This window comes from Staurois parvus, unplaced genomic scaffold (genome assembly GCF_062004578.1).
Source record: "Staurois parvus isolate SC_StPar_1 unplaced genomic scaffold, SC_StPar_1.0 ptg000894l, whole genome shotgun sequence".
NCBI lineage: Eukaryota > Metazoa > Chordata > Amphibia > Anura > Ranidae > Staurois > Staurois parvus.
Genome location: NW_028318690.1, coordinates 2,773,238 through 2,793,723, shown reverse-complemented (window position 1 = coordinate 2,793,723; position 20,486 = coordinate 2,773,238). Strand labels below are relative to the sequence as shown.

Sequence of the window (20,486 nt, the reverse complement as noted above, 5' to 3'; positions counted from 1 at the left end):
GTTCCATGAGGTATCTTTTCTGAAGCACATAAAAAGTAGCCCTTCCATGTGCAGATAGAGTACTGCCTCATGAGAAAATGATTCATGAAAAATAAGGGCTTGTTCACACCATAACTTGCATAATAATGCACAGAAAACGCTTGTGTTGGTACACAATGATATCTGAATTTTAAACATACATGATAAAGCTATTTTTAACCCTATTACATCTGATATCAGTCACAAGCAGGGGCGGACTGAGAACTCATGGGGCCCCCAGACAATAGGGGATCATGGGGCCCCTGTGTAATTGCCCAAACTCAAAAAAGCCTATGAAAAAAGGTACCAGGGACATCTCATGGGGCCCCCTACTGACCCCGGGCCCTCGGGCAGTGCCCAAGTTTCCAAATGGTCAGTCCGCCCCTGGTCACAAGTGAATTGTCACTTTAATTATCAAATCATTCTAGTTCAACATCATACCCAATCATGTGCAGAAGAAACTATTTAACAAAGACTGGCTTTAGATAGATGGCTAATTGAAATTAAAGTGTATGTAATTCCCCCCCCCAAAAAAAGTTATATATATATATATATATATATATATATTGCAGCTCACCAGTTCTCAGATGTCATTTTCCCTGAATTATCACTTGGTGAGCCAGACAGCGACACATTTCCTGTCCTAGAGTGACAATGCTCATTCACATGGCATCAATGCCACCATGGCACATGGCATCAGAAGCAGTGTTGTCACCATAGGACAGGCGTGTTAGGACTACAGAACACCCACCCATCCCCATTTCATAACATGGGGGAAAGTCTTCCCTAGTCCAAAAGAGACACCTCAGACAGGGCTAAAAACATTTTAGTGCAGCTTCTTAATCTCATTACAGAAAAAATTAGGCACTCATTTGATTTCTTTCAGGATCAACAGGTATTTTCTTCATTTATCACACAGATATAACAAATATAACAAAACACTTACAATGTTATATTTGACAGACCCAAAGAGAGCAAATAGGAGCTCATTGTTGGGGTTTACATACTCCAAGAATTTTTATTAACATAATATTGTGATTGATTTGTAAAAGATTTGAGAAACTTTGCACAATACATTATATTTGCTGAGTCTAAAATTTTCTTAACCCATCTTGTGGTAGCTTGGTGGTGCTCCTACATATATTTGTCACTGTTTTTTTTTCCATCAGGAGCGAGCTCAATGGGTCACATTGTTGGTGGCATATGATTCTTGCGCCAGACACAAAAAAAGCCACACATATACAGTATGTTCAGGCACAACCTTCATCCTTCCACACAGATGCTTAAAAGTTGTCAGGAAGGGTAAACAAGCTCCATTGTAATCTTGTAATTTATGTTATACAAAAATCACATACAGCGTGTAGCATTTCTTTTTTGCAGCTTTGTCAACCTTCTAAAAATGCTGACACCAGACCTGCAGGATATAGCATGCTGGAAGGTGGTGCCACCCACACAGCATCTGATACTCACACTGTGGTCAGTAACCTATCCATTGTCTACAAAGGTAATATAACATAGTCCTTACCAGAATTATGAACATTTTTAATTTTGCTTTGTCCTTGACTAAGGGGAGTCAGTGTTATACAAATGGCACCTATCTATTCTGTATATATGAGCCACAGTTCCCATACACAAAGATCAGTACTATCTTTCATAAATAAAGATAACAGAAGATAGATCAGTAATATGGCTAATAGATGAATCTAATGAGGGGCATTTTATTTTCCCTAGAAACACAAAAATAAAAAAAGGAAATACCAGAAGCTATACTTTAAGACATATTAGTACACTAGAAACAACACTTTTAAAAGGTATGTTTATCTTTTTGACCAGGATTCATATTACACCCATATTTAGGGTGTAAAATGAAACATGGGCAGAATTCAAAACCCCCAACCAATAAACTTCCCCTTGCATGATCCAGAGGTCCCCCTCTTGTTGGCCCCCATCATATTTCTCATTTAGAGATCTGTGAATTAAAAAACAGAAGTGCCATTTGCCACCATGACAGAGGGGCTCGGTTTTTAAAATGGCTGTAAAGGCTGATTTATATAAAAAAGAAAAGAAAAAAGAGGTTATACTTACCTGCTCTGTGGAACGTTGTTGTACTGGGTGGTCCCTTTCCTCTCCTGTATTGGCCCCTCGCCGGTGTTCTCTGCTCCTCCTCTCTCCTGAATGCCCCCAAAGCAAGCTGTGTGCTACAGGGGCACCTGTATGGGTGTGCTCCCAAGCTGGGCTGTGTGCATCCATACACACACACACACACACACAGAAAGTCTGACATAGTTACAGAAATATCTGCCTTAGTTGAGCCCCTTGTTGTGTACCTGAGATAGAACTAGATTTGGATGCAGAGTCCAGTATTAAAATAGGGCCCTGCTCCGATGCAAGTGAAGCTTCAACACTCTGAGTGGTTTGAATGTCTTAGGCAGATCGTTTGCGTGAACTTTTGACGGGTCCCCTTGCATCTGGTTTCCACCATTGCCATCAGTGAGGGTATTCTCCTATGGAGTGCTCACAGTGTAGGGTGCAGAAATAGGTTGCATCCCTCATGGCAAAAGAGAGGTAAGGGAGCACCCAAGTACTTTATGAAGGACTCTGGGCGGAAGTGGTGGTAATAGTGCAACCTGTAGTGTATTGTAACACATTGCCATCGAGAGACTACACTCTGAATGGTGAAATTTTTACCACCAAGTTTAAAAGTGAATACTTTTCTTACACAATTACTGGTTTCCTCATAGTTTTATGTAGACTGAATACTATTCAGGTAACCTGAAATAAGTGAGACTACAATATCAGACAAGTACAGGGTAAACCTGTCTTACCTGTCCATGTTGCTGGCCCACGTTTAGGGTCCAGGCTTCGACCTTCCAAGTGGGCATACACCTGAAGGCATCTCCAGGGTCTCGGTCCCATAGCAATGGACCACAGCCCTGGACCTCTATAGCACCCTGCCGCTAACAACACATGCTGCAAGTGCTAAGGTGAGAACTCAAGCAGGATTAATTGCCTGAAGCAACAGTACAAGCCATCCCCAAAGCATGGAGTCTGGGCACAGCTTCCTAGGCTTTTGTAAGGTTGCACCAATGTGGATGCACTGTTCCAATTGTTGTGAGAATTTGATTGGAAAGGTACTTTAATAATCAGAGGAGAAATCAAAAACTAGTAAAGCAATGATTTCTCTGTAAGTGAAAAGAGGTCCATCACCTTAAGACACTAGCAAAAACTGAGGTCTCATAAAGTAGCATAGGGTTAAGTGTTAAATTACCTGAAGGTACCAGCCTATAACCAGGGGTTATGTATATTCAGACTGTATCCTGTACTGTACGATTATGATATCCAGTTTAAGCTTTTGCAGTATTCCCTTCCTCTCTGAGATGAAGTGAACGTCATGAAATCTGGTCTTTAAAATTTGTTAGTGAAATGAATGAAAGGATCTCAGACGGTAATGAACAGTGTTGTAATTTTGTAATAAAACTCACACAAGCAAACTTTTGGGGGAAAAATGTATTTAATTTTCCACAAATGTCAATACATCTCACCATGAATAACAAACAAAAAATAAGAGCCATGGGAAAAAGGCTAAAGGAGCAGAACTGTAAGCTGAAGGAAATGGAAAACCAGGCCCAACAGAACAAAATAATTTATCTCAAAGTTTCCCATTGCATAAATAATTATAAATACAATGTGAAAATGATAACAAAACACCCTTACACCTACACTAATTCCAAATTGGAAAAAACTTTCAACCCCTGAAAGCTTAAACTCAAATAGATAGGTCCAAAAAAGAATCTACCCACTTTAAACAAATAGTCTACCTATATGTGCAACAACAAAATTCTCCCCATATAGTTATATACATAAAACTAACACAAAATCATAAAGTCCAGTGTCTCAGTGATCCAAAACAAATAATAAAAGTCCAGTGTCTCGATAGAAAAGAAAATAGTAGAACTAAAAAAGATGTATTTCTTGCAGTGTTGATTGTTGTGAGAAAACCTCAAAAATAAAGAAACTCACAATAGTGCATTACCATAATATAATCAAAGAAAGAAAAAAAAAAAAAAAAAAAAATTTTTATATATATATATATACACCTATATATACGTAAACATGCACACACAGATGTGTATCAAAAAATTGTGCAACATTAAGTGATAAAAAAATAGTAAACACTTGTGAAAACCTTCCAAAAAGGTAATAAAACACTCGTGCTCATAAATTATAAAATCCTGAAGTGATCCACTCAGTGAGATTCCTACCCACACGTGACACTTCTAGTGAGTAAGGCCAATATACCCTTACCAACAGTAGAAAGAACCCACGCCTTAATCATATATTATGTAGAAATCCTCCAAAGGAACTTTATCCTCCTCTCCTCCTTCACTTTTTGTTAGGGTGATGTTAAAATGCCATCCACATTCACAGATCTATGAAGCATGACGTACCTCCATATATATTCAGAATTTTAATGAATCTGCTTGCATTTAGAGTTAAAAAATTAGCGGTTTGGACAAACCCCACTAAGTGGGGATTACCAGGCAGTTCCCACAGTTTCCCAGGCAGTTCACACACGAGTATCCAGCGATTCCCCAACAAAGATGGCCGCTGTAATACTTCCGGTTCCTGCTCCTTGCGTATGACGTCACTTCCTCTTGACGCGTTTCATCACATCCGGGACTTAATCATAAGAGAGAGCTCTCTCTTATGATTAAGTCCCGGATGTGATGAAACGCGTCAAGAGGAAGTGACGTCATACGCAAGGAGCAGGAACCGGAAGTATTACAGCGGCCATCTTTGTTGGGGAATCGCTGGATACTCGTGTGTGAACTGCCTGGGAAACTGTGGGAACTGCCTGGTAATCCCCACTTAGTGGGGTTTGTCCAAACCGCTAATTTTTTAACTCTAAATGCAAGCAGATTCATTCAAATTCTGAATATATATGGAGGTACGTCATGCTTCATAGATCTGTGAATGTGGATGGCATTTTAACATCACCCTAACAAAAAGTGAAGGAGGAGAGGAGGATAAAGTTCCTTTGGAGGATTTCTACATAATATATGATTAAGGCGTGGGTTCTTTCTACTGTTGGTAAGGGTATATTGGCCTTACTCACTAGAAGTGTCACGTGTGGGTAGGAATCTCACTGAGTGGATCACTTCAGGATTTTATAATTTATGAGCACGAGTGTTTTATTACCTTTTTGGAAGGTTTTCACAAGTGTTTACTATTTTTTTTATCACTTAATGTTGCACAATTTTTTGATACACATCTGTGTGTGCATGTTTACGTATACATAGGTGTATATATATATATATATAAATTTTTTTTTTTTCTTTCTTTGATTATATTATGGTAATGCACTATTGTGAGTTTCTTTATTTTTGAGGTTTTCTCACAACAATCAACACTGCAAGAAATACATCTTTTTTAGTTCTACTATTTTCTTTTCTATCGAGACACTGGACTTTTATTATTTGTTTTGGATCACTGAGACACTGGACTTTATGATTTTGTGTTAGTTTATGTATATAACTATATGGGGAGAATTTTGTTGTTGCACATATAGGTAGACTATTTGTTTAAAGAGGGTAGATTCTTTTTGGACCTATCTATTTGCATAAATAATTGTGTTGTGAATGAAGGGTACTGAAGATCCAGATTAAATGCACTTTTGTCTATAACTCTAATTGGGTTGGATATTAAATGATAGGTAACTCCCTCCTCCCCATAATGAGGTAGTAGCTGCCCACTATGGCAAGGAGGATGTGTTCTGTGAGCCATGTTGTCATGTGATTGGAAGGGTTTATGGAATGGTACAGAAGGAGGAGGAGACTAAGGATTAAAGTAGGAAGGGGGATGGTGAGTACAGGTGTAGTGGTTCTGCAGGTGGGGGTGCTGAAGGATCTAAGATACATGAGGTACTGCGTTGTGCATCCGGACAGTATTAATAATTTCAACATTTTGATGGGAAGCAGAATTTTTCTATCTTCAGGAATTCTTTGTAGAAAGGGCAATTCCAAAAATGTCGGCAACAGCTGAATACAAAAATCTTCTTTATTGCATAAAGGAGTAAAAAAAGTCTAAGAACTTCATGATCCAGGGAGCAGATAAAGGTGGTTTGATTGCAATATTGACAAAAGACCAATATTCTATGGAAGCTTTAAGACAACTTAATGATTGCTCCACCTACCAGCCCCTCAGATCTAAGCCTACTAAACACTTTGGTATGATTCTGCAAGATTGAATTAATAAAGGTAAAAATAAGGGAATTATTAGTCCAAAGACTGCAGATTACCTTATGGTACAGGATCCAGTCATTCCAATTTTTAATGTTTTGTCAAAAGTATAAAAAATGAGAGAGCTGATGCAGGGCCATCCTAAGGTTGCTGGCATAGGCTCTCTCTCAGAATGTATGAATTGAATGGGTGGATAAACATCTCCAACCATTGTTTTTTTGGCTACCAGGTTACATCAAGGACACGAGAACAGTGCTTTCACAGGTTCAAAAAAATACAACGGACCCCCAATTTTTTTGCGGGTTACATTAGATGTGAGGGCCCTGTATTTGTGTATCCCCCACCATCTAGTCCTGCAGGAACTGAAATATAATTTAAAACAATACAGTTTTTATCCAGTGAAATTACAGGAGTATTTATTGCTATGCATAGAATTTCTTTTAACCCATAACTATTTTATTTTCGATAGCTCTTACTATATTCAAATCTGTGGAGCTTCGATGGGAGCAAGATTTTTGCCTTCTATGGTGAATTTATTTATGGGATGGTGGGAGGAATGGTTACTTTTTACACATCTGAACCCTTACAAGAAATATCTGCATTGGTTTGGTCGCTATATAGACTACCTCCTAGTTATATGGGATGGTGACATTTCAATGTTAAATGATTTTGTGGCCTATTTAAATAATAATGAATTTAATATTGAGTTTCCTTATAATTTTCATGCCACATCTAGAGATTTTTTGGATATCACTCTACAGAGTGATCTTATCACTAGCTCTGTTGCCATGGCAACTTTCCGAAAGTCGTGTGCAGACAATTCCACTTTGTTTGCCACAAGTTGTCATCCGTTTCATATGACTATACCAGTTGGAGAGTTTGTTTGGGCACAAAGGAACTGCTCCAATCGTGTACTCTGATAAGGAAATGGAAATGATTAAGAATAGACTGTTAGCTAGGGATTTCCCCAATTGGTGTATAGAACGAGGCAGGAGGATTACTGAAGCTAGAGAGAGATCAGGCACATCTTTTGGGAGAATGTAACATACAGAACAAGAGAGCGTTTGACTTATCTGGACAAGGGAATCGGGGAAGTGAAAGGAAGGTTACCTTGTCACTACCTTTTCAAAAGAATATTGAAATGTCATAAGAATGTCTATTGTTAATAGTATTAAGAAGAATTTACCAATTGTATATGCAGATAAGGACATACATGCTGTATTACAGCATGGTGGTAGATTTTCGAGTCGAAGAGCACCTACACTCGGTACGCTTCTTTCCCCAAGTTGTTTTAGTTCTAAAACGAAATGGTCTACCTGGCTTTCCTGCACGGGCTCTTATGCCTGTGGTGTTAAAACATACAGCTCGTTGAATCTATGTACCAAGAGTTTTGAGTCCCTTAATACTGGTGAGACTTATTAGACATTTTATAAATTGTGGGACCACGTATGTGGTGTATGCTGCACATCATTTCGACTTCTGTATGTCGGATGCACTATAAGCTGTCTTAGAACCCACATCAGAGAACATTTTTGTGACTCCATTAACCCACAAGCAAAACAGATTTCTAATGTCTCACGACATTTTAAAGAAATTCATGGAGGAGACTTTTTTCCGTTTTTGTGGCATTCAGAGAGTTTATGTGTCAGCAAGAGGAGGGAATAGGCATTGTAAATTATTACAGAGGGAAGCATGGTGAATCCACAGGTTGCAGACCAGATCACCTTTGGGGTTAAACCTCAGGTGGGATATCGATCTGCATCTGGGTCGATCGCTCACTTTATTTGCTCCAGAAATCTTCAGACATGTGAAGTATTACTTTTATAACTTCCAAATGCCAGTATATGTTAGATTTGATTTTTTATATTTGTGTATGTTTTTTTTTTGTGGTTATAAATGTTTACATTGTGAGTCATTGTGTTCACTGGGTGTGTTATATGGATAGCAGTGCACGTTAACTCAGCCTGTCCCCTGCATCTACAGGTGTTATTTGATCCGATTATGGATGGTGGGTTGGGTTCCACTCACATATATATTGGTTTTGTGATTTTTTTTATATAACTAGCTATGAATAAAGCCTGTTTGTAGACAAACACATTAGCGTAAGTTTGCCATGGAATATTTTTACTTCTTTATGCAAGAAGATTTTTGTATCCACCTGTTGCTGACATTTTTGGAATTGGACTCAGGGCTGTAGATGTTTTACCACTCCCCCCCCCCCCACCAACTTCTCCTTGAAGGAAGGAAGGACAGGGTGGGTGGAAGGAAGGAAGAGACAGATGAAAAGAAGGAAGAGGTGGGTGAAAGGAAGGAAGAGGCGGGTGAAAGGAAGGAAGGGTGGGGTGGGTTGAAGGTAGGGGTGGATGGGAGAAAGGAACGGAGGGAGGAGTGGGTGGAAGGAAGGGAGGGGTAAATGGATGGAAGGGAGGGGTGGAAGGAAGGGAGGGGTGGAAGGAAGGGGTGGGTTGAAGGAAAGAAGAGGTGGATAAAAGGAAGGAAGGGTGGGGTAGGTTGCAAGAAGGAAGGGAGGGGTGGGTGGAAGGAAGGAAGGAAGGGGTGGAAGGAAGGGGTGGAAGGAACTGAGGTTGGACTCATATCACTCAGTCAGATGCATCAGAGCTGGAGCTGCCAGGACTGGAGTGTGGGTGGGCAGGGGTGGGTGGAAGGAAGGAAGGAAAGGAGGGGTGCAAGGAAGGAAGGAAGGAAGAAAAGAAGGAAGGAAGAAAAGAAGGAAGGAAGGAAGGAAGGAAGGGGTGGGTGGAAGGAAGGAAGGGGTGGGTGGAAGGAAGGAAGGGGTGGGTGGAAGGAAGGGATGGAGGGGGTCGGTGGAAGGGAGGGAGGGGTGGAAGGGAGGGAGGAAGGGGTGGAACCGAGGGAGGGAGGGAGGGAGGGAGGGAGGGGAGGAAGGAAGGAAGGGGTGGAAGGAACTGAGGTTGAACTCATATCAATCAGTCAGATGCATCGGGGGGGGGGGGGGCAGAAAGAAAACTGAACCATCAGGTATGTTATGTGCAGCGATGGGGGCAGTGACAAGCAGCGATCTCCTTTCAATAAAGCAGCTGGAAGCCGATTCTCTTCCTCAACCTCCCTTAGCTTTCAACTGCTTCATTGAAAGCCATACAGGTAAATTGCTGCTGGTCACCGCCCCCACTGCCACCCCTCCCACAAACCCCTAGTCCTGGCACTACTCGCTCCCACCTTGATTCCACTTGCGGGCGAGTGGAAATTTTGAGGGCTGCAGGGATAGTTGGCAACTCTCCTCTTGCCAGGAAGGGGGGTTTGGAGCCCCCTGACCACCCCCTTATCTACGCCACTGATTTCACTTGTACTTATAAGCAGATGGGGACTGCTAGTAGGCACGGTGAGCTTACATGCTTTAAGCCCAATACAACTGACAGGTAGTAGCAACCCACTTATGTTTGGATTTGTTTGTAGAAAGGGCACCATGGACAAAGCCAAGTAGTAATCCGGGTGTTCTCCAAACTCAAAACAAAAGTAATTTGTTTAAGGCCTTACACTGCAGCCAACAGAAGAGGATTCAATGCATGTGTCACATGAATTCTTCTATTAATGGGCCTTGCTGTAAATAAAACTTGGCCTCGCTGTAGGTGGGCCTTGCTTTTCCCCTTGATCTACAGCACTATCGTAGTCAAAGTTGCATTCAATTCCGAAAACAGAAGACAACATGAGTTTTTAAGTACTAATTTTAAGGATAAAAAGAAAAAAAATAAATTCAACTCACTCCCAAAACTCGGGCTTTGGGAAGCTGAGGAAGTTAAATTGATGGTTTCTGTGCCATTTGCTTGCCCCAGCTGCACAGCCAATCTGTGGCATGTACAGCCAATCTGTACATGCCACAGTACTACTGGTAAAATTAATGTGCTTTAAATATTCTAAAGTTTATACATTACCAATAAATCATGCAAATTTATAAACAGACAATACAGTCCTTTGATGGCAATCACATCATCCAGTGACACAGATCTGCACCAATCACGATAAGCCATGGGCCACTGATCTGTATACACCACAGTCCCATTGGTAAAATGAAAGCCCTACTCTATGGCCTATACACCACCGAAACCTGCAAACAACAACATAAACATTTTCACATGTGTGCCAACATTTCTGAGTGCAATATTTTTCAATTATGTCAAACTGCATGCTGTAAAGTACTCACCAGTGGCTGACTGCTGGGATTTGGACTAACGTTTCCACTCTGGATCAATCTTTGACGCTATAACAATCCAAAGAAGGGCCTCCTTTTGGTTGTCTTTGTAGTTTTTGTCTAGCTGGTCATATAGATCCTTGTGCTATAGCATCAAGGTGAGAAACTGATTCATGTCCAAGTCTAATTCGGCCAGCAATTTCTTTTACAAAATACCTTTGCTCCACACACACCTTTTCTCATCCAATACACCTCACTCTCCAAAATGGCAGATTGCTATGGTCACACCATTTACAACCAAGACGTGTTGACATGTGTTGCATTGTGTTGATGTGTGTTGCATAAAACTGCATACATGCTTGTAATCATGACACGTTAGGCATGTAGATTTTTATTTTTACCAGAGCTTCTTGAAGAAGTATTCTTTAGTACTGTAGTGTACATGTTATATATATTTTACATCTATCATTGTACTGTCACATACTCATTTTGTGAACCCTAAACAAGAAATTAAAAAAATGCATGCATGCTGCATTTTTCCATAACACACCTCAGCATTGTGGTGCGAATAGGGTGTTGGGCCTGTGTTAATCAGTGCAGATTTACACAGGTCAACAGATATGGTGTGAACGAGCCCAAAAGGCATGCAGTGGTTAAACAACAATTTTACCTAACCTAGATTAAGGAACTGAAATTAAAAATATTGATAAGAAAATCGTCATGTGACAAAAAGACAGTATAATAATTCATACAATTTAGTGAACTGACCCAACTTTCAACATGATGTATTTTTTCATTTACAGAACATATAGATATTTAAATAAGATAAACTTACAAGGTATCAGCTCAATATCTAGGGTAGATCTGCTTTTCTGCACTTCCCCCTGGGGTGTGGATGCTCGGAGGGTCACAGCTCCTTTGCCTGTGCATACTTTTGCTGAATCCACATCTAAAGTAGATAAGAATGCATTCTGAATACAGTCCAAACTGCCAAATAGTGGGAGCCCTTTACATAACACTTTGCTACTATATATGCCATGTATAATACTGCCACAAAGAAACACAGATCAATACATTCCACATATATCATGCCTACTGAATTGGTGAAGCAATGAATAATGAGTCACAGCAATAGCAACATCTCAGAAATCAAATAAGACTTGCAAAGTGCAAGTTTTAGTGTAATAAAAAAAAAAGTTAAAAGACAATTTGAGGAACCCTTGGCAGAGCTCCTTTTTTAAATGTTGCATACAGTAATGTGGAGTTACAACATCCACCAAGTTTTCACAGACAGATGTATATGGTGTTTTGGTGTGCTGGGAAGGGAAGTAGTTTCAATGTCTAGGCCCACTGCCTGTAAACTGTCAATCAATGGCAACCTGTGGCTCGACGCTGTACTGAGTGGCACTCACATATGGGGCCCAATGCATACAAGAATAAATGCCTGGAACACAGAAAGGCTAAGTACCACTTGGTACAGCATTCAGCCCCATCCAGTTGCAGCTTGTCATAAACTTTGACAGGCGGCTTCAGGCACTGAGGTTGGATGCTACACCTTTCCCTCCCAGGTGCACTAAAACTCCAGAAAAGCAAAGCCTGGGAGACTTGACGAGCGGGGGTGGAGGCTGACACCGTGGGCTGTGTGGAAGCAATCGGGCGGCAGCGCTGCTGCCTGAATGCTTCCACCTGACAGGTGAGCCCTGCTGCTTGCCCGTAGCAGGGCTAAATGTTGTGAAAAAAACTACGTGCCCGACGCCCAGAACTACATATCCAGGGTGTCGGGCGATACAAATTCAACATTCCTGAGTTCTGTAAAAACTCTTCAGAGGGGTACACAGACTGTAAAAGCCTGACAGAGGTTACAATCCTTTCCAACTCTTTTCAAAACGAAAAACAAAGTTTTGACTGGAGATCCACTTTTGTTATTATTCAGAAATTATGAGACTTAGCTTATGAGAGGAATGTGAATTTATTATTTACAGTTTGGATACCTCTCCACTTCAATCTACAGTCCTAAAATGTGCTGTGGCTACAGTAGGTGCCACCCATAGCAGCTTGTGCTTGCTCCGTGAAGACTCTATACAGGGACCAAAGGAGTCAATTCACCAAATATTATTGAGGCGAATAACAAATGCTGTAGGTCCCCCCTGCTCCTCTTTGAAGCATACCACTCTTACCAGCCTAACCATAGAGATATTTATGATTAAACCCATAAAGGTGAAACATGTCAGAAAAAGGCAGTTCCTTGGCGGGGACCTGCAGCATGAGTTGTTCAGCTAGATAAAGTTTTGTGAAAGGGAGTGAAACCCTCAGTGGCTTCACCCCTTTGTTTCCTGTATAAAATAGCTGTTTTTGTCCTCACTGGCAAGATTCGCCCATTTTATCTGTCTAAAACTTCAAAGATTTGGAGCGTTCAACACAATAGGAATTGAGAGAAGGTGTACAATGGGGACATTTGTTGTGGTGACAAGTGTCTCTGGTCAGACATTATTTAACACATTTCATCCTTATGGGCTTAATTCCACATGTATAGGGTAAGCAGCCTCTTTGTTTCCTGTATGAAGTTTAAATTGATGTTTTTGCCCTCACTGGGGAGATTCCCACATCATTCCCTCTCTTCTACTGGGAGTGTTTAATTATTGTGTCTGTGCTGACTTAGCATCTCTGTCCCTCCCCTCATCTCTCTACATATCCTTTTCAGTAGTAGCTGGGGAAGAAGGGAAGCAGAATACTATAAAGTGACACTTTAGTGACAGCTCTGAGTCTTTCCTGGGGCTGCTGACATCACATCCAAGATGGCAGCATCCTGCAGCAGTCTTAGGGCTGTAGAAATCTCATTGTTAAAAGGTATGAGTCAGGAGAAGAGGTACAAAAGAATTTCCAAGGCATTAGATAAACCATGGAACAGTGAAGACAGTCATCATCAAGTGCAGAAAATATGGCGCAACAGTGACATTAACAAGTACTGGATGTCCCTCCAAAATTGATGAAAAGACGAGAGGAAAACTGGTCTGGGAGGCTGCCAAGAGGCCTACAGCAACATTAAAAGAGCTGCAGAAATATCTGGCAAGTACAGGCTGTGTGGTACAACCATCTCCCGTATTCTTCATATGTCTGGGCTATGGGGTAGAGTGGCAAGACGGAAGCCTTTTCTTACAAAGAAAAAAATCCAAGCCTGGTAAAATTTTGCAAATACACACCTAAAATCTCCCAAAAGCATGTGGGAAAAGGTGATATGGTCTGATGAAATCAAGGTTGAACTTTTTGGCCAAAATTCTAAAAGATATGTTTGGCGCAAAAACAACACTGCACATCACCAAAAGAACACCATACCCACAGTGAAGCATGGTGGTGGCAGCATCATGCTTTGGGGCTGTTTTTCTTCAGCTGGAACTGGGGCCTTAGTCAAGGTAGAGGGAATTCTGAACAGTTCCAAATACCAGTCAATATTGCCACAAAATCTTCAGGCTTCTGCTAGAAAGATGAACATGAAGAGGAACTTCATCTTTCAGCACGGCAATGACCCAAAGTATACATCCAAATCAACAAAGGAATGGCTTCACCAGAAGAAGATTAAAGTTTTGGAATGGCCCAGCCAGAGCCCAGACCTGAATCTGATCGAAAATCTGTGGGGTGATCTGTAGAGGGCTGTGCACAGGAGATGCCCTCGCAATCTGACAGATTTGGAGTGTTTTTGCAAGGAAGAGTGGGCAAATATTGCCATGTCAAGATGTGCCATGCTGATAGACTCATTGAGCTTAAACAATGTATTAGTTTGTGCACACTTATGCAACCATATTATTTGAGTTTTTTTTTTTTACTTCCCTCCACCTAAAAGATTTCAGTTTGTTGTTCAACTGATCTGTACAGTTTATAGGTTACATTAAAGGTGGAAAACGTTCTGAAATGATTTATCTTTGTCTAATTGTTTTACATCACAGAAACCTGACATTTTAACAGGGGTGTGTAGCTCTCGCTGAACTGCACTATATCTGTAGAGAAGCAGTGTTGTCACTCTAGAATAGGAAGTGTGTAAGAACTACAGAAAACTTCCATAACATGGGGATAAGCATTATGTAGTCCACAGAGGTGAACTGGAAAGGCTCATAACATCGTTTAATGTTTCAGCTCTGTGCACATGAAGTTACAAGGACCCTAGATTTCTGGCAGGATCCATAAGATTTTTCTATTGCTACCCTAAAAAAGATAAACCACGGCAGCGACCACATCTTAGGACTGGTAAACTGCATAAATTACATTTTTGTTTTTCAGTTTAGATATATCTATTGGTGTGGACAAACACAGTGGTATACACACTCACTGGCCTCTTTATTAGGTACACCTGTTCAATTGCTTGGTAATACAAATTGCCAATCAGCCAATTACATGACAGCAACTCAGTGCATTTAGACATCTAGACTTGGTGAAGATGACTTGCTGAAGTTCAAACCAAGCATCATGAGGAAGAAAGGGGGATTTAAGTGAGTTTGAACATGGCATGGTTGTTGGTACCAGATGGGCTGGTCTGAGTATTTCAAAAACTGCTGATCTACTGGGATTTTCACGCACAACCATCTCTAGGGTTTATAGAGAATAGTCCGTAAAAGAGAAAATATCCAGTGAGTGGCAGTTGTGTGGAAGAAAATGCCTCCTTGATATCAGAGGTCAGAGGAGAATGGGTAGATTGTTCGAGATGATAGAAAGGAAACAGTAACTCAAATAACTTGTTACAACCAAGGTATGCAGAATACCATCTCTGAATGCACAACATGTCGAACCTTGAAGCAGATGGGCTACAGCAACAGAAGACCACACTGGGTGCCACTCCTGCCAGCTGTAAACAGGAAACTGAGGTGTAATGGTGTAGGGGATATTTTCTTGGTACACTTTGGGCCCATTAGTACCAATTTAGCATAGTCTAAACACCACAGCCTAACGGAGTATTGTTGCTGACCATGTCCATCCCTTTATGACTACAGTGTACCAATCTTCTGATCACTGCTGCCAGCAGGATAATGCACCATGTCACAAAGCTCAAATCATCTCCAACTGGTTTCCTGAATATGACAATAACTTCACTGTACTCCAATGGCCTCCACTGTCACCAGATCTCAATCCAATAGAGCTCCTTTGGGATGTAGCAGAACGGGAGATTCACATCATGGATGTGCAGATGACAAATCTGCAGCAATTGTGTAATGTCATCATGTTAATATGGACCAAAATCTCTGCAGAATGTTTCCAACACCCTTTTGAACCTATGCCATAAAAAATTACAGCAGTTCTGAGGGCAAAAGGGGGTCCAACCCGGTACTAACAAGGTGTACCTAATAAAGTGACCGGTGAGTGTATATTTTCAAGGCTTGTTTGAATCTGATAGGTGGCTATGAGGGACGACTGACAGTTGAAAGGGTTTTGTTTGGGCTTGTGGCCAGCATACATATGTCATAAAAAGTTAACAGGGAGATTATCCGTTCATCAATGTACTGAATTCTAAGTATTTTCAAAGTGTTTCAGGTCAAAATTTGTAGAAAGGTAACAGGGGTCTTGATCTACAGTTGCTGGATTGTCAAGAGTGCATCTTCCTGCCCTGCATTTCAGAAATATTTTGCAGGATTTTCTCATAATGTTTAAGAAGGAAATGTAAGGCTTCCTTTGGTTAGTATGGGGATGTAATGGCGTTAGGCACTGGCGTTCGATGGTGGCGCTCTTGGATCTCTGCCCCCTCTTCTCCTTTTTTTTTTCTTTTTTTCTCCTCTCTTTCTATCTCTCCATTTCGGTTAGTTTTTTGGGTGATAGTGGACAGCTGCCTTTAATTGCAGTTAGAATTTCATTACCGTCATTGTAACCTATGTGCCATTGATAGCCCCTGCGTGGGCGTACCTTCTGCCTTGTTGAAGTTAGAGCACTGTTTTTCTTTTATTATTATGTTTTTTATCTTATCGGTGCAATTGATAGCCCCTGTGGGGGCATGTTTTGTCGCCTCTGTTTTATACTGATTAAAACTAATAAAAACTATTGAAATACAAGAAGGAAATGTAAGGAAATTATGATTCCTTACTAAGTTGTTTAAAAAAAAAATATATATATATATTTTTACTAATCAGCACAAGGGAAAATACTTACAATATTGTGCAGATTGCTGTGGTTTTAGCTGGACTCCTCAGATCCCTACCCCCTCCCCTGCCGCCATAATCTTCTGGTGATGACTATGCGCTCCTCCTCCATTTCTAGAAGCTCCACTACAGCTTCCATGAATGAAAAATGATTTATGAATAGAAAAGGCGGACCTTTCATTTATCCACCCATCCTCTATTCATAAAGCACTAGTTAAAAGAGTTTGTATTCACATTGTATTAAGCCGGTTTCCTGGATGTTTGCTTAAATGTAATTATTAAAGCTTGAAGGCCACAAAGACCAATGGCACTGAGGGGTGGCTGTGGTTAAGCTGAACCAAAAGCGCAAAACTCATGGCTAGCTAAACATAAACATCAAGAACAGTTCATGCATGGCATGCTTTCACCTTGTAATAACCACAATACAAAACAATTTAAAGGCGAGCAATATCATACTCAAGACACAAAAAGCTCTGCAAAAACTTTCTACCGCTCAATGCATGCTCAACTTTATTTTCAAATTAAAAGAAATTATAAACTCTGCAAATATAAATGATTTACATATATTTTCTGTGAGTACAAAACGTAAAACAAAAGTAAAACATTCCAAACACAAACTTGGTGATAAGATCAACTCAGACACTAGCTTTCAATAAAAGCACAAATGGAAATGGATGTATTACAAGCAGTCCAATTTCGGTCACATGACTAGAAAGGCAGCGCAAACAGATAAACAATGCGGAATGGGCATGGCTGACTCGTGCTGCACAAATGTACCTGGAACTGGCACAAGATCTGGAAAACTTTGTACTGCCTTCACTGGAATGATCTGAATGGCTGAGAGTGAGCGAGAACTCACTGGAGACCCATCTGCTGCTGTGGACACAAGAGTGGAAACAATGCATATGGAAAAACACAGAGTTTATGTAAAGCAGCATTGAGACAAGGGGCTAACTAAAGTTCTGTAAGAGCTCTTTATTTCAGTGTATCCCAGGACTGCACCTTAGCAAACCTGTAATTGAGTTTAAGACATCCCTTTATTCCACACTGAACAATCTTTATATACTTCAACACTAAATGGCACAGTAATTGTTGCATATACCCATTAGGAGAATAATCAGCTATAAACTCTGTCACTCCTTGCTATTGTCTAAAAACCATTAGACAATACTGGCAGGCAGGGAGTGGCAAAAACAGGTGGCTGAGGCAAGGTTTTACTGTCCCTGGCTACCCACTGGAATTCTAACATTACAGCCTGAGAGTTCTGTACAGATTTTTACCAATTTAACTCAGGCTGAAAAGTATCACAGCAGCATTGCCTATCAAACGTGTCCACTGAGATCAATGGGGTCGCACTGGGAGCCAAAGACCTGGTTTGCAGTTGCAGTGCGGTCCTACAATGTAAAATTGATGTTCAACAATTAACTGCTTTACCACCCTCTGAAAAGCAAAATTACCGCTTGTGCAAAAGAGCCCCAAGGCTTTTTTCCCCATCTCAGAATTGGGCTTTAAAATAAATCTAAAAAACTATCATTATAGAAGACTTAAAATGATTGTAAAGGTTTAACCTTCAAAAAAACAAAACAAAAAAACCCAAACATGTTATACTTACCTTCTCCATGCAATGGTTTTGCACAGAGCAGCCCCGATCCCCCTCTTCTCGGGTCCCCCTGCCGGCACTCCTGGCCCCTCCCCCTTGCTGAGTGCTGCTTGCTATGGGGATACTCATGTGTGCTCGTTCCCGAGCCGCCCTTGTGTGTCTATGAAACACATGGAGCGTGGCTCAGCCCTGCCCCTCGCTCCCTCCTCATCACCACTGAACATCGCTGGATCGGGGGCTAAGGGGGGAGGGCTAAGGGGGGAGCTGCACACTGAAGGTTTTTTTACCTTCATGCATATGAAAAAAAAGAACCTTCAACCTTAACAACCACTTTAGAGAAAGCTCATATCTCACTGATCTCAATTTGAAAATACTAGTTTGTAAGATATTATGCTAATCCAAATGCTTCAATGGTGTAAATCACTGTCTTAAAACAATCAAGCAAGGAAATCAAGAGTTTCATCCTTGCTCTGACTTCAGTGGTGGCACACTTGTTCTGCGTTGGTGGCTTTGACAGAATTCAGATCAAACATAGCCAAGAAACTAGCATCAGGATGTCAGCAAGGGCAGCCCACTTATTACTCTTAGAATATGTTTCTTTTAATTGGAAATCTGTGAGTTTTCTTGTGTTAAACTGCTGAAAAGGAACAGGAATGTATTTCTGCCACAGCATAGGCTCTTGTGAATTATTACTTATGTGTGTCTAAAAGCTGGCTTGGCTACTTCGCATCAATATAGGACTTTAAGAGAAGCCCTTCAGCTGTACTACAGACTGAGCATAAAGAGTTTATTCATATGCTTTGTTCCTTCATTTCCAAATATATGCGCTTGACAGGTATACTGAAAATCTAGTATTATTGTAATGTTTGTCCAACATTGGCTCATAATCTTCAATGTTGTTTAACTTTCTAGGACTCCAGTTGCCAGCAGCTGAAGAAAGAGACCTTTGCTCTTTGTGGGGAAGCAGTGGTCTCAATGCAGAGTTTCCACATTTTCCTGACAGAGTCAGGCCTATAGCTCTACTGTCAGCAAAGCTTACGTTCCCTGCTAATTGAAGAGCTCTGGTTCTGATTCAGAAGGGGGACATCATACCTCTGCGAAGAGATCACTGCTTTCACACAGAGAACAAAGCTTCTACTCTGCAGGGACAGGCTTTTCTACATAGAATGAAGCAGATTTTTAAGGAAAACAAATTCAAAACTTAAACATACTTAACATATTTTGTTTTAAGGCACTTGCTATGTATTTAGGCAATTTAAACTGTAGGACATGAGTTACCCTAATGTAGTGGTGCTCAACTGGGGTGCAGTTTGGGTTTCCCCAGGATGCCTAGAACACAGGACCAAGGTTGTCCTGGATCAGTGTCTTGAGTTGCCATGGTATGGGCACGCCAGCTGCCAATGTCATAACAAGAAATGTTGCTGTAGGGCAGGACGCCCAGCATAATTTGTTGCTATGGTGTTAGCAACCAGCCTGCATGCACCATGGCAACGTATGATGATACAGTGAAGGTGGCATGCAGGGCCACTCCAGCATTCATAAAAGGATGGAAGCCCTGCTCCTGCAAACTTCCTCCCCCATCTTCTTCCTCTGCTTCCCTACCACAGCCAAAAGGTAGGGCTCTGATGTGAACAGAGGACTGTGTGATTGGGGGTTCTGTGACTGAGGATTGTGTGATGGGGGGGACGGGACTCTGATACGATGGGAGGATTTGGTCATGTGGAGGTTCTGCTGTGGTAGGAGGACTCTGTCATGGGAGTACTCTGATGTAAAAGGGGTTCCCTGACATGAAGTGGGGGTCTGACGTGATGCTGGGACCTTCATCGTGATGGGGGGCCTCGGATATGATAATAATGCTAGTTCCTAGCTGGCCTGCTGATGTTTGGCTATAGTGCTCTTTGAATTCCTGCCCTGCAACAAATTAAAGGGTAGGGAATTCTGGCACTTTTCTGATACTCATTTCCAGCATGCTTATTCTAGACCTATTGTGCTCAGAAGTTTTAGGAGTCCATAGTGGCAGCCACCATACTTCCTATGTGGCAATGTCTCTAACTCCAAACATTCTTTTGATAATTTATAAGAACAGAATACTGAAAATGTGGTGGAATGATTAAGTAACTCAGTGATTCAGATTTTCTCAGTAGTCATATAAGGGCGTAACAACTCAAATCTACAAAATACTGAAACACGTTATGCTTCATTTACCAATTATTACAGATTAGTGAATTGCTTTTTGCCCAACCCTAAAAAAAAAAAAACCCCAACAAATTAGCCTAATGGCCATAACGTGAGAACTCATGCCGAGACAGCTGTTCTGATGAGTAAAATATTAACAACTAAAGTAA

General features: G+C 41.0%; 1 protein-coding gene across 4 annotated transcripts in view; it reads right to left on the bottom strand.

Moving 5' to 3' along the window:
- The window catches only part of SORBS1 (sorbin and SH3 domain containing 1), a 177,341-nt gene that overhangs the window by 137,214 nt on the left and 19,641 nt on the right, over positions 1-20,486 (bottom strand). For all 4 annotated transcript variants that reach the window (XM_089656208.1, XM_089656211.1, XM_089656209.1 and 1 more), the window contains 2 exons: positions 17,319-17,417; positions 11,261-11,374 (listed from right to left, as the gene is read on the bottom strand). In XM_089656208.1, the coding sequence (XP_089512334.1) occupies positions 11,261-11,374; positions 17,319-17,417 (213 nt within the window). The remainder of the gene's footprint in view (positions 1-11,260; positions 11,375-17,318; positions 17,418-20,486) is intronic.